Below are 13,349 nucleotides of genomic sequence, written 5' to 3' on the forward strand. Positions count from 1 at the left end.
ATCAACCAAAGCTCCCCACCCACCCCCCGGATTGTAAATAATGTAAATAATTCAATGTACATACTATGATGATTAACTTGTGTGATAACTGTATTATGTTGATAGTATATATTTGTACCATGAATTGATTAACGTGGACCCTGACTTAAACAAGTTGAAAAACTTATTCGGGTGTTACCATTTAGTGGTCAATTGTACGGAATATGTACTGTACTGTGCAATCTACTAATAAAAGTATCAATCAATCAATCAATGAAAATGGTTTATTCAGTGGTGCTACTTCCGGCTGCAGACTTCACAATAAGAGAATGGCCTCTTTTGCGCATGCGCTCATTAATGCGGAAGTCGTGCGATGGTAGTGGCGGCCCGAGTGAGTGCTTTTGTTGTTGTTGTTGTTGTTGTTGTTGTTGTTTTCGGCTTCAGTCCGCGAAGATAACTTTGTTCATCTCCAGCTACAGTTTGTAAGCTTCCCCAAAATTTTATTTGGAATCTTGAAGCGATCAACAGTATATTTAAATGGAGATGAGTTAGATATTAGACTGATTCAGGAGGTGCATATTCGTCTAAAGATGTATTTAAGCATGTAGTTAATGAACTATTGTCACCTTGCTTCTGTACCATACTATTATTTCACTTCTGCACCACACCATTATTTCACTTCTGTACCACACCATTATTTCACTTCTGTACCACACCATTATTTCACTCCATTTCACTTCTGTACCACACCATTATTTCACTCCATTTCACTTCTGTACCACACCATTATTTCACTCCATTTCACTTCTGTACCACACCATTATTTCACTTCTGTACCACACCATTATTTCACTTCTGTACCACACCATTATTTCACTTCTGTACCACACCATTATTTCACTCCATTTCACTTCTGTACCACACCATTATTTCACTTCTGTACCACACCATTATTTCACTCCATTTCACTTCTGTACCACACCATTATTTCACTTCTGTACCACACCATTATTTCACTTCTGTACCACACCATTATTTCACTTCTGTACCACAGCATTATTTCACTTCTCTACCACACCATTATTTCACTTCTGTACCACACCATTATTTCACTCCATTTCACTTCTGTACCACACCATTATTTCCCTTCTGTACCACACCATTATTTCACTCCATTTCACTTCTGTACCACACCATTATTTCACTTCTGTACCACACCATTATTTCACTCCATTTCACTTCTGTACCACACCATTATTTCACTTCATTTCACCTGCAACATTTTATCCAAGATCTAATAGCTCAGTCACAGCTCAGTTATTACCTCTTCTGTTTTATGTGTTGTATGTTGCACCTTTGCACCAATAAAAGTATTCCTAGTTTGTGAAGCCGTTGTCAAACAATGGCCGTAAAAACTATTGTGATTGTGATCCACATTTACAGTCTGCTGAGAGCAAATGTCCGGCTTCCAACTCATCCCAGAGCATGGCGGGGATCCCATCCACCTTCCTCTGGGGGAGACACTGCTAGGCCGGGGTCCTCTCCTGGGAGTGAGTCCTCCTCTGCTTTACATTACTTTCCTGGGATTGAGTCCTCCTCTGCTTTACATTACATTACTCGTGATGTTGGAACATATAGTGCTTGCACTTCTTCTCCCTGACAACCAATATAACACAACAATCACTTGCACATTGTAGCATCATGTTCTGATATTGTTTTCCTCAGGTGAGCGACAAAAGAGTGTCCAGACGTCACGGGCTGTTGGACAACAACAATGGACAACTTCGCCTCAAACCAGTACGTTGAAAGAGAGACAATGGCGTCTGCCTACGTGTTGCACCACTGTGCATATATATATATATATATATATATATATATATATATATATATATATACTATATATATATATAATGTGTGTGTGTGTGTGTGTGTGTGTGTGTGTGTGTGTGTGTGTGTGTGTGTGCGTGTGACTGATGATGGGGCATTGTTTCTAAGTCTATAAAGTTAGATTTGATAAATGACTTATGTAATTACAAACTTCTTATTACATTTGAATGAATACAATGTCTGCGATGAGGTGGCGACTTGTCCAGGGTGTACCCAGGCTTCTGCCCGATTGTAGCTGAGATAGGCGCCAGCGCCCCCCGCCACCCCAAAAGGGAATAAGCGGTAGGAAATGGATGGATGGATGAATACAATGTTGTTTATAGATTATAAAACATTCTGTGTGTTTTTCATGTAATTACAAACGTCTTTTTACACTTGAATGAATACAATGATGTCAGTGGAATATAAAATGGTCTGTGTGTGTTTTCCAGACCCACTTGAACCCGTGTTTCCTTCAGTCGTCCCTCGACGACGACCCCCGACCCCTGCAGAAGGATGTGTGGTGTGCCCTTCGCCATGGCGACGTGTTGTCGCTGCTGCCGGGCCAGCTGCTGTACCGTGTGGTGGCGCTTAGCGGGCAGGACCGCCCACTCAGGTAACTATTGATGAAGATGAAGTGTCCATCTTTGATGTGAAAGCTTTGGTCACGGTGGAGATGAAACATCCAACAACACTTTGCATGGTAACACGTCCGCAGAGGAGGAGCCGCGTTGGAGCCGCAGCCATTTCCTGTTTCACCGCAGACCACGCCCCTTCCTGATGGAGACGCTGCACCAGACGGGAATACAAAAAAGGTTTTTGTGTGTATCCATTGGCGCTTGAATAATGCAAGCAGGGTGTAAGAGTCAGAGTCTTCCACACAGGAAGATGAAGTAGCCTCGCCCTCGCCTCGCCTTCAAAAAAGAGTTTTACCTGCGTGGATGATGGCGCTCACCGCAAGCTCCGCCTCCTGCAGCCCCCAAGGTAACACACCTCAGCCTCCAGTGTTGGTGGACAATCCTCTCTGTCTTTTTCGCATCACAGCTGCAAAGGGCAAAAAGGCCTCGCCCACCGGCTCCTTACCTGGGGAGGCGGAGCTTAGTGAGGACGAGGAGAAGCCCAAGGTGAAGAAGAGGAGGAAGGACGGAGGCCTGAAGACAGTTGAGTGTGGAGAAAAGTCTTCCATTTGATCAGTAAATCAACATGGCGTCCACTTTCAGGACCTGCCGCCGTCACACCGGCGTCCTGTCAGCTCACCGCAGGAAGACATGGCGGACACACGCCTGCGTGTGGTCAGCTCGGGCGTGGACCAGTCACAGAGCGAGGAGACCAACGGCAGCAGAGACAAGCAGTCAGCAGAGACACGGAGAAGTCCCTGTCCTTACGGGAAGGACTGCTACAGGTTTGTTGTGCTGGTCGCCTAGTAACGCTTCCTCAAGATGACATTCCTTCTCCATACCGAGAAAAGTCCAGGAAAACTGGGAATTTGGGGAAAGTGAAACATGTTTTGTGTTGTGTAAATAGGAAGAGTAGTGTGTGTGGATGGTTGAAAGGCCGGAATTGGGTTTAAAAATTGGGCAAAATCTTGAGAATTTCAGGCACTGTAGAACCATCAATACGTCCATTCATTTGATTGGGATTTTCCTGGAAATGTTATATCATTAAAAATATTAGCATTTGTTGTCCCAACGAAGAGGAATGTTTTGAAGGTGGAATGGTTAAAATATGTGGACTGAAAACAGGTGAAGAAGGAGCTGAGCCGAAAGGCAAAGTTCTCAATTTACCGGTCGATCTCCGTTCCCATCCTTACCTATGGTCATGAGCTTTGGGTCATGACCGAAAGGACAAGATCACGGGTACAAGAAGCCCAAATGATTTCGGGTCCCTCCCTTAGCGATAGGGTGAGAAGCTCTGCCATCCGGGAGGAACTCAAAGTAAAGCTACTGCTCCTTCACATGGAGAGGAGCCAGATGAGGTGGTTCGGGCATCTGGTCAGGATGCCACCCGAACGCCTCCCTAGGGAGGTGTTTAGGGCACGACCAACCGGTAGGAGGCCACGGGGAAGACCCAGGACATGTTGGGAAGACTATGTCTCCTGGGTGGCCTGGGAACGCCTCGGGATCCCCCGGGAAGAGCTGGACCACGTGGCTGGGAAGAGGGAAGAATGAGCTTCCCTGCTTAGGCTGTTGCCCCCGCGACCCGACCTCGGATAAGCGGAAGAAGATGGATGGATGGATGGATCAAAATAGGGCTTTGGAAAACTGTGAATTCCTGGAATTTTTTTGAACTTGGAAAATGCTAGTTTGATTATGCAACGTGAGTGGAGTGTGTGCATGGTGGAACAGTTACCAACCAAAATGTGGGATATGCAGTATATTGTACAGTGGATTGGCCATTCATTGTCAATGGAGGGAAATTCCAGGAAAACTAGGAATTTTGGAAATGGGAAAACATATTTTGTCTTGGATATATGGGAAGAGTAGTGTGTGTGTGGATGGTTGAAAGGTCGGAATTGGGTTTGAAAATGCCGCAAAATTTTGAGAATACAGGGCACTGTACAACCATCAATACATCCATTCATTTGATTGGGTATTTCCTGGAAATTTGTACCAAGAAAAACAGGTGCATTTGCTGTCCCAACTAAGAGGAATGTTTTGAAGGTGGAATGGTCAAAAACAGTTGAAATATGTGGACTGATAGCTTTCCAGGAAGAGATGAAAATAGGGCTTTGGAAAACTGAGAATTCCTGGAATTTTTTTGAACTTGGAAAATGCTAGTTTGATTATGCAAAGTGAATGGAGTGTGTGCATGGTGGAACAGTTACCAACCAAAATGTGGGATATGCAGTATATTGTACAGTGGATTGGCCATTCATTGTCAATGGAGGGAAATTCCAGGAAAACTGGGAATTTTGGAAATGGGAAAACCTATTTTGTGTGGGATTTATGGGAAGAGTAGTGTGTGTGGATGGTTGAAAGGTCGGAATTGATTTTTAAAATGCCGCAAAATATTGAGAATTTCGGGTACTGTAGAACCGTGAATATGTCCATTTATTTCAATGGGAATTTCCTCGAAATTTGGGAATTTGTACCATTAAAAAAAGGACAATTTTTTACCCCAACTAAGACGAATGTTTTAAAGGTGGAATGGTCTAAAAAGGTTGAAATATGTGGACTGAAAGCTTTCCTGGAAGAGATAAAATTAGAGCTTTGAAAAACTGGGAATTCCTGGAATTTTTTTTTAACTTGGAAAATGCTAGTTTGATTGTGCAAAGTGAGTGGAGTGTGGATGCTTCCAATTGGGGGAGAAATGTGGGAAATAGATGATTTCTTTTTGTGTAGAATCTTGTATGTATGAAAGTTTCAGCATTCACACATATACTAATACACCAATAATAAAATAATAATAAATAATAATACAATTAGATTATTAAATACATTATTATTTATGACCTTGAATGTTGCAGTCGTTCAAATGGAGCGATAGGAAAGATCTTTCCAAAGAAGTGGTTCATAAAGGTAATCAAGTCAGGGGGAAAAAAGAAAAGAAAAGAATTGTAAAAATATCACTTTTATCATTTTGTAGAATGCAGTCAGACCATGCTGGTGTCTGCAGAGATCACTTTGTAAAATCTTTGTTTGAACATTAGATTTGTTTGAACGCCATCCAGTTTATTCTGGACTTTATTAGTAGTGTAAGAGAGCAGAACGACATGCAAAGAAAGGACATTAGTTTGTGTGGTTGCTATGTCTAAATATAACTAGAGGACAATATAATGATATGTAGCTCATATCATTGGATATATAATTTATAGTTCATGTAATTTCTTTTTAAGAGTATGTGAAAGTTCGACCTTATTAACTTCCCTGACAACCTTCATGAAGTATTTGGATTTCTCAAAAATTCGGCAATAAGTTAGGATAAGTGTGGAGAGAGTTTTACATTTTTCCCATCATGCTTTGTAATGGATTTAAATGGACATTATTTTGATTTTTTTTTTTATTTGTTACGGGGAATGGACATTTTTTTATAATATCTACAACGTTCTGTGGGCAGGTTGTGTCAGCTTCAAACACTATTAAACAGACAAAGAAGCAAGGAATTAAACAGAGACAGAATTCAATTTAGCTCCTTGAGAAGAAACGTCTGGGCTGTACTCTTTCAGTCTTGCACCACGCTCTGACGACAGGTTATCTTTTATCCGGACTTTCCCTGATTACATGGCAACAACTGTTTCTAAAGGAAGGGGGTCGTAAACAGCCGTCGCCTTTGGTTACAAAACAGTTCAAGGAAAAGGTGCCTGGAGGGGGGGTCAGGTCCTGCTTCCTCTCCACTTTGTAAATCTCGGGTCAAGACAAAATCTTTCTGTGGATTACAATAGATCAAAGAAACTGACACTTTCATGTCGCTTCCCACCCTACACCGTGGAGTTTTAGAAGCCTTTTTATAGGTAAGATCAAAGACAGCTTTTGCCTGCTCGCCGGGAACTCAAGGAAACACAAAGTCTTGTGATAACTTAGATACAATTATTCTGACTGGTTGCGTTTGTGTGACCACGTCTGTATAGACTTTTTGTGCTGGCTCATTTATTCTCGCTCCATGACTAGGGAAGGTTGTTTGCATTGGGTCGTATAAGTTAATGCAATGCATACATGTGCTTGTTGATTCCTTTTGAAGATGTCGGCGGTCTGTAGACGGGACCCCTGTGAGGTGGAGTTTCTTATCCTCAACATCATGCTGATTTGTCTTTTATTCCTTTGTTTGGTTTTGATGACTGAAAGAAGTGAGGCGCTAACACGCTCCTCCATCTTGTCCTGTCAGGAAGAACCCGCTTCACTTCCGGGAATCTAGCCATCCTGGAGACTCCGACTACGAGGAAGAGGAGCAGTGGGAGGAGGAGGAAGAGCGACCCCAGTGTCCCTACGGCGCCGACTGCTACAGGTCAGAGGTCACGCTCTCGCCCTTTGACGTTTGGACCTCAGACGACGTTGTTTTGTTCCGCAGGAAGAATCCTCTCCATCGTAAGGAGTACACGCACGCCAGGAGAGCAGGTAACCATGGCGACGCCACATTCACTTGCACTCAGATGACCTTGAAAATAAACACAATGGCGTCCTCTCGCAGCGCGCTCCACGCGGGCCCCTCCCAGGCGGATGCCGGACGAGGATGAGTCCGAGGACAGCTTCATCTACGACGACAGCGAAGACGCAGGCGACGATGCCGACTACGCCCCTCCTGACTCCGACGACGACGGCGGCGAGGGCGTGGCGCAGCTGCGGAAGGAAGCTGCGGCCTTCGTCAGAGGCAGGAAGTAGGGCGGACAGTCAGAGGTTCTGGCTTTACTTTGACTTTCACAATAAAAGACACCACGTATTTTACGCCTGGACCAGGAAGTGACGCACAGACGCTGAATTTCAAAATAAAAGTCCTTGTTGCCATGTCACTTCGCATTTGGTTTGGTGCTCATGAAAGCTTCACAGCGAGTGTGAGTGTGTCCGTACGGAAGGCGGCCCGCTTCGTAACATCAGACTCACCTGGTCTCCTCTCAACGAGCAGCAGGTGTACTGTGGGCCCCCCCCCCCCTCCTCCAGGCACTCACAGGCCGCCTTGCAGGACAAAAATCAACAGAAGAAACCTAATTAGTGCTCTGAAAATATTCATTTTGCTTGTCAAGTTTATTGCTCACTTTCTGTCTCCCAGGGCAACCACGAAAATGACATGCACACGCTCCTGGCCAATTATGCAAATTAGATGATAATGACACACACACACAACAAAGCAATGATCTTTCAATGGGCTTAAAGTATCAAAGCTCTTGTGTTTGGAACCAGGTGCTGTCGTCACGTGTAGTACATGCAAAAATGTACATTGCACACAAAATAAAAGCTCTAAGTACAGGAAGTTTGCCTGGATGAAGATGTTTGTAATGTTGTCATCAAATGAAATGTTGAGACAGACAAGTGGCAAACACAAAGTGCTGCACTGAAAATGAAATAAAAAATGGACCGTTTGTCTGTCGTCATGCAGTTAAAGAGGTGTACCTAATGCTGTGGCTCATGTTAGCTTACATTTTTCTGTCAGCATTAAAGGAATACTGACAGGAAGTGATGGATGACTAATTGAATATTGACAGGAAGTGATGGACGACTAATTGAATATTGACAGGAAGTGATGGACGACTAATTGAACATTGACAGGAAGTGATAGACGACTAATTGAACATTGACAGGAAGTGATGGAAGACTAATTGAACATTGACAGGAGATGATGGACGACTAATTGAACATTGAAAGGAAGTGATGGATGTCTAATTGAATATTGACAGGAAGTGATGGACAACTAATTGACCATTGACAGGAAGTGATGGACGACTAATTGATTATTGACAGGAAGTGATGGAAGACTAATTGAACATTGACAGGATGGGATGGACGACTAATTGATTATTGACAGGAAGTGATGGAAGACTAATTGAACAATGACAGGAAGAGATGGACGACTTATTGAACATTGACAGGAAGTGATGGATGACTTATTGAACATTGACAAGAAGTGATGGGCGACCAATTGAACATTGACAGGAAGTGATGGACGACTAATTGAACATTGACAGGAAGTGATAGACGACTAATTGAATATTGACAGGAAGTGATGGACGACTAATTGAATATTGACAGGAAGTGATGGACGACTAATTGAACATTGACAGGAAGTGATAGACGACTAATTGAACATTGACAGGAAGTGATGGAAGACTAATTGAATATTGACAGGAGATGATGGACGACTAATTGAACATTGAAAGGAAGTGATGGATGTCTAATTGAATATTGACAGGAAGTGATGGACAACTAATTGACCATTGACAGGAAGTGATGGACGACTAATTGATTATTGACAGGAAGTGATGGAAGACTAATTGAACATTGACAGGATGGGATGGACGACTAATTGATTATTGACAGGAAGTGATGGAAGACTAATTGAAGAATGACAGGAAGAGATGGACGACTTATTGAACATTGACAGGAAGTGATGGATGACTTATTGAACATTGACAAGAAGTGATGGGCGACCAATTGAACATTGACAGGAAGTGATGGATGACTAATTGAACATTGACAGGAAGTGATGGACGACTAATTGAATATTGACAGGAAGTGATGGACGACTAATTGAAAATTGACAGGAAGTGATAGACGACTAATTGAACATTGACAGGAAGTGATGGAAGACTAATTGAACATTGACAGGAGATGATGGACGACTAATTGAACATTGAAAGGAAGTGATGGATGTCTAATTGAATATTGACAGGAAGTGATGGACAACTAATTGAACATTGACAGGAAGTGATGGACGACTAATTGATTATTGACAGGAAGTGATGGAAGACTAATTGAACATTGACAGGAAGGGATGGACGACTAATTGATTATTGACAGGAAGTGATGGAAGACTAATTGAACAATGACAGGAAGAGATGGACGACTTATTGAACATTGACAGGAAGTGATGGATGACTTATTTAACATTGACAAGAAGTGATGGGCGACCAATTAAACATTGACAGGAAGTGATGGATGACTAATTGAACATTGACAGGAAGTGATGGATGACTAATTAAACATTGAGAGGAAGTGATGAACATTGACAGGAAGTGATGAACATTGACAGGATATTATTGCTCTGTCATCCAAAGTCATTAATATTAATGATTCCTTAATGAAATGATGATTACATGGATAATATTGATTCTTGATAGTATTAATCCGTCATTGACACTATTAATTGTTTGTTGGTATGATTGATCTGTTATTGATAGGTCAGTGATAGTATTGATTGGTCATAATACTGATTGATCAGTGACACTACTGATTGATTAGTGATGGTATAGATCGTCATTGGTACTTTGATCCGTCATTAATAACGCTACTGATTGATCGGTGATACTGTTGATCTGTTATTGATACTACTGATTGATCAGTGATCATCATCGGTACTTTGATATGTCATTGATAGTATTGATTGATCAGCGGTGGTATTGATCCCCACCGACTAAGAGACCACCCAGTGATGGCGAGTTGGTCGGCTGGCAGTTGTATCATCATTTCTGTGTAAAGCCCCGCCCACTTGCTCTCATGACCTTCAGCGTCACCTTGACGAGGCTAATGCTAGCATTAGATGACACCTGGACCTCACGAGGACCACCTCCGTGTGGTCCACCTGAGTGGACTGGGGCGGGTCCAAAGACCTAAAAAGTTCTGAGAGAGTCCCATGAAGACCTCGGCTTGGTCGCCATGGAGACGGGCAGTCTGGTCTCAGTTGGTTCGAGTCCAGAACGGCGTGGAGACCTCTGGACTTTGTTAAGATCAGTAGCTGGAGTCCTAGACGGAATGGACTCCCCCCGCGTCCTCGGTCACTCTGAGCGAGGAAGTGCGAGCCTCTGCCAAGTCCGTGGACTTGCGGGCCAGGAAGGGGACCAGCGGGAAGCGGGGCGGCCCGCGGGGTCTTTGGGCGCGGCGTCTGACGCCGACGAAGCACAGCGTGTTGATGACGCCGTTGCTCATGGCCACGCACTCGATGACGTAGAAGACCAGCAGGGAGTTCCTGTCTCCCGAGATGAGGCTGGGGTAGAAGTCCCGCAGCAGGGCGAAGCTGTAGTACGGAGTCCAGCACAGCACGTAGGCCACCAGGACCAGGATCAGAACCACTACCGTCCTGCGCCGCTTACGCAGACGTTTACGGATCTGCTGGGTCTGGAAGCCCGGAAGGTCTTTGAACCACAACTCGGCGGAGATGCGCACGTAGCAGACGGCCATGACGCCCACCGGGCCCAGGAACTCTACCGCCAACACCAGCAGGAAGTAGGAGCGGTACCACGCCTGCCGCTCCGCCGGCCAGATCTGGGCGCAGAAGGTCTTGGAGGCCCCGACCCCCAGGCTGGGGTAGGGGGTCTCTGACGACATGACGGCCGAGGGGATGGCGATCAGGATGGGCAGCGCCCAGACGGCGGCCATGACGCAATACGCCGTCTGGCGCTTCATGCGAGGTCTCAGAGGGTGCACGATGGCCAGGTACCTGCAGGCACAGGCGCGTCAAGCCCGGGCTTCGCCAACTGGAAGTGCTTGTCCCTACCTGTCCACGGCGATGGCCAGCAGGGCGTTGGTGGACACGTGGAGCGAGAGCGTGCGCAGGTAGTTGACGGCGCCGCACATGAGGAGGCCGTGGTCCCAGGACAGCCGCTTGAGGACGTAGTAGTCCAGCAGCAGGGGGCAGCACAGCGCCGCCACCAACACGTCGGACAGCGCCAGGTTGGCCATTAGCAGGTTGGTCAGGCTGCGCAGCTTCCTGTGGCGCACCAGCCCGGCGATGAAGGCGCAGTTGCCCACGCCGCACACCGCCATGATGCACAACAGGACCGCCGCGATCACCACGCTGGCCGCCAAAAAGGCGGGGCCCCGCGTGGTGTCCGGGACGTCCTCCGGGGCCACCCCGTAGTCCACGTCTTCGTCTGGGGCCAAACGGCTGTCGTTCATCCTTGGCTGCCGCACAAAACCACAACCAGACGTCACAGTTTGCTTAGCAACCAGCTGTGCTAAGCTAACGCAACTGTGCTAAGTCACGTTAAGATAAACTAAGACACGTTAGAAGACAAAGTAGGATAAGATAAACTAAGACAAGTTAGAAGACAAAGTAAGATAAGATAAACTAAGACAAGTTGGAAGACAAAGTAAGATAAGATAAACTAAGACAAGTTGGAAGACAAAGTAAGATAAGATAAACTAAGACAAGTTAGAAGACAAAGTAAGATAAGATAAACCAAGACAAGTTAGAAGACAAAGTAAGATAATATAAACTAAGACAAGTTAGAAGACAAACTAAGATAAGATAAACTAAGACAAGTTAGAAGACAAAGTAAGATAAGATAAACTAAGCTAAATCAAGATATGCTAAGTTATCAAATTATGACAAATCATATGTTGAAGGCCTACTGAAATGAGATTTCCATCCATCCATTTTCTACCGCTTTTTCCCTTTGGGGTGGCAGGGGGCGCTGCTGCCTATCTCAGCTACAATCGGGCGGAAGGCAGGGTACACCCTGGACAAGTCGCCACCTAAACACGGATAGCAGGTCCATTCTATTTGTCATACTTGATCATTTCGCGATATTGCCATATTTTTGCTGAAAGGATTTAGTAGAGAACATCCACGATAAAGTTGGCAACTTTTGGTCACTAATAAAAAAGCCTTGCCTGTACCGGAAGTAGCAGACGATGTGCGCGTGACGTCACGGGTTGTAGGGCTCTTCACATCTGAACATTGTTTACAATCATGGCCACCAGCAGCGAGAGCGATTCGGACCGAGAAAGCGATAATTTCCCCATTATTTGAGCAAGGATGAAAGATTTGTGGATGAGGAAATTTAGAGTGAAGGACTAGAAGAAAAAAAAAAGGCGATTGCGACACATTTACTAGGATAAGTCTGGGAAATCCCTTATCTTTCTATTGTGTTTCTAGTGTTTTAGTGAGTTAAATAGTACCTGAAAGTCGGAGGGGTGTAGCCACGGGTGTGTTGACGCCATTCTCTGAGGGAAGTCACGGCAGCTGCAGGGGGACGCTGGCTCCGCTGATATCCGGTAATAGCCGACTTATTACCACAAGTTTCTCAACAAAAACTGCCGGTTGACATGTAGTCGGGATCCATATTCGCTTGACCGCTCTGATCCATAGTAAAGCTTCACCTACGGGAATTTTAAAAAAGGACACACCGTGTGTTTGTGTGGCTAAAGGCTAAAAGCTTCCCACCTCGATCTTTCTACTTTGACTTCTCCATTATTAATTGAACACATTGCAAAAGATTCAGCAACACAAATGTCCAAAATACTGTGTAATTATGTGATTAAAGCAGACTACTTATAGCTTGGATTGGGCTGGAAAATAATGTCCGCTACAACCCGAGACGTCAAACGCACGAGTCATCATTCCGCGACGTTTTCAACTCCCGGGAAATTTAAAATTGCAATTTAGTAAACTAAAAAGGCCGTATTGGCATGTGTTGCAATGTTAATATTTCATCATTGATATATAAACTATCAGACTGCGTGGTGGCTAGTAGTGGCTTTCAGTAGGCCTTTAAGATAAACTAAGCTAAAGTATGATCAACTAAGATAAGTTATGAAATGCTGAGATAAATTAAGATAAATTATGATAACATCAACTAAGCTATATTATGATATGCTAAACTAAGCTAAGTTATGATCTTTTAAGATAAATTATGACATGCTAAGATAATTTATAAAATAAACTAAGATAAATTATGATATGCTAAGATAAACTAAGATAAGTTATGATAAGAACAACTAAGCTACATTATTATATGCTAAACTAAGCTCAGTTATGATCTATTAAAAAGATACATTATGATATGCTAATATACAAACTAAGATAAGTTATGATAAACTAGGATAAAGTATGCTAAGCTAAGCTAAGGTGTGATGTAC

General features: G+C 44.0%; 2 protein-coding genes across 4 annotated transcripts; one reads left to right on the plus strand and one right to left on the minus strand.

The window, feature by feature from the left end:
• Positions 1-306: 306 nt before the first annotated feature.
• aplf (aprataxin and PNKP like factor) lies at positions 307-7,855 on the plus strand. 3 transcript variants are annotated; one of them, XM_061880722.1, is made up of 11 exons: positions 307-370; positions 1,423-1,529; positions 1,705-1,776; positions 2,298-2,461; positions 2,564-2,666; positions 2,730-2,829; positions 2,890-3,005; positions 3,066-3,247; positions 6,667-6,786; positions 6,850-6,896; positions 6,970-7,855. In XM_061880722.1, the coding sequence occupies exons 2-11, from the start codon at positions 1,437-1,439 to the stop codon at positions 7,158-7,160; spliced, it is 1,188 nt and encodes a 395-aa protein (XP_061736706.1). In that variant the 5' UTR covers positions 307-370; positions 1,423-1,436; the 3' UTR covers positions 7,161-7,855. The 3 variants fall into 3 exon arrangements, with proteins under 3 accessions (XP_061736706.1, XP_061736709.1, XP_061736707.1); XM_061880725.1 differs by having other exon boundaries at positions 2,564-2,660; XM_061880723.1 differs by lacking the exon at positions 307-370 and adding an exon at positions 371-461.
• prokr1a (prokineticin receptor 1a) lies at positions 7,485-11,384 on the minus strand. The gene is made up of 2 exons (XM_061881422.1): positions 10,984-11,384; positions 7,485-10,926 (listed from the first exon to the last, which is right to left on the minus strand). Exons 1-2 carry the CDS (start codon positions 11,382-11,384, stop codon positions 10,233-10,235), a joined length of 1,095 nt encoding a protein of 364 aa, XP_061737406.1. The 3' UTR covers positions 7,485-10,232.
• Between the last annotated feature and the right edge of the window lie 1,965 nt (positions 11,385-13,349).

This window comes from Nerophis ophidion, linkage group LG20, assembly GCF_033978795.1.
Source record: "Nerophis ophidion isolate RoL-2023_Sa linkage group LG20, RoL_Noph_v1.0, whole genome shotgun sequence".
Taxonomy (NCBI): domain Eukaryota; kingdom Metazoa; phylum Chordata; class Actinopteri; order Syngnathiformes; family Syngnathidae; genus Nerophis; species Nerophis ophidion.

Bases quoted from the DNA above. Each gene is read 5' to 3' on its own strand.
- aplf (XM_061880722.1), top strand. From the start codon at position 1,437: ATGTCCGGCTTCCAACTCATCCCAGAGCATGGCGGGGATCCCATCCAC. The intron at 2,462-2,563 runs GTAACTATTGAT...ACACGTCCGCAG, and splicing joins GGGCAGGACCGCCCACTCAG to AGGAGGAGCCGCGTTGGAGC. The intron at 3,248-6,666 runs GTTTGTTGTGCT...TTGTCCTGTCAG, and splicing joins TACGGGAAGGACTGCTACAG to GAAGAACCCGCTTCACTTCC.
- prokr1a (XM_061881422.1), bottom strand. From the start codon at position 11,384: ATGAACGACAGCCGTTTGGCCCCAGACGAAGACGTGGACTACGGGGTG. The intron at 10,927-10,983 runs GTAGGGACAAGC...CTGTGCCTGCAG, and splicing joins CTGGCCATCGCCGTGGACAG to GTACCTGGCCATCGTGCACC.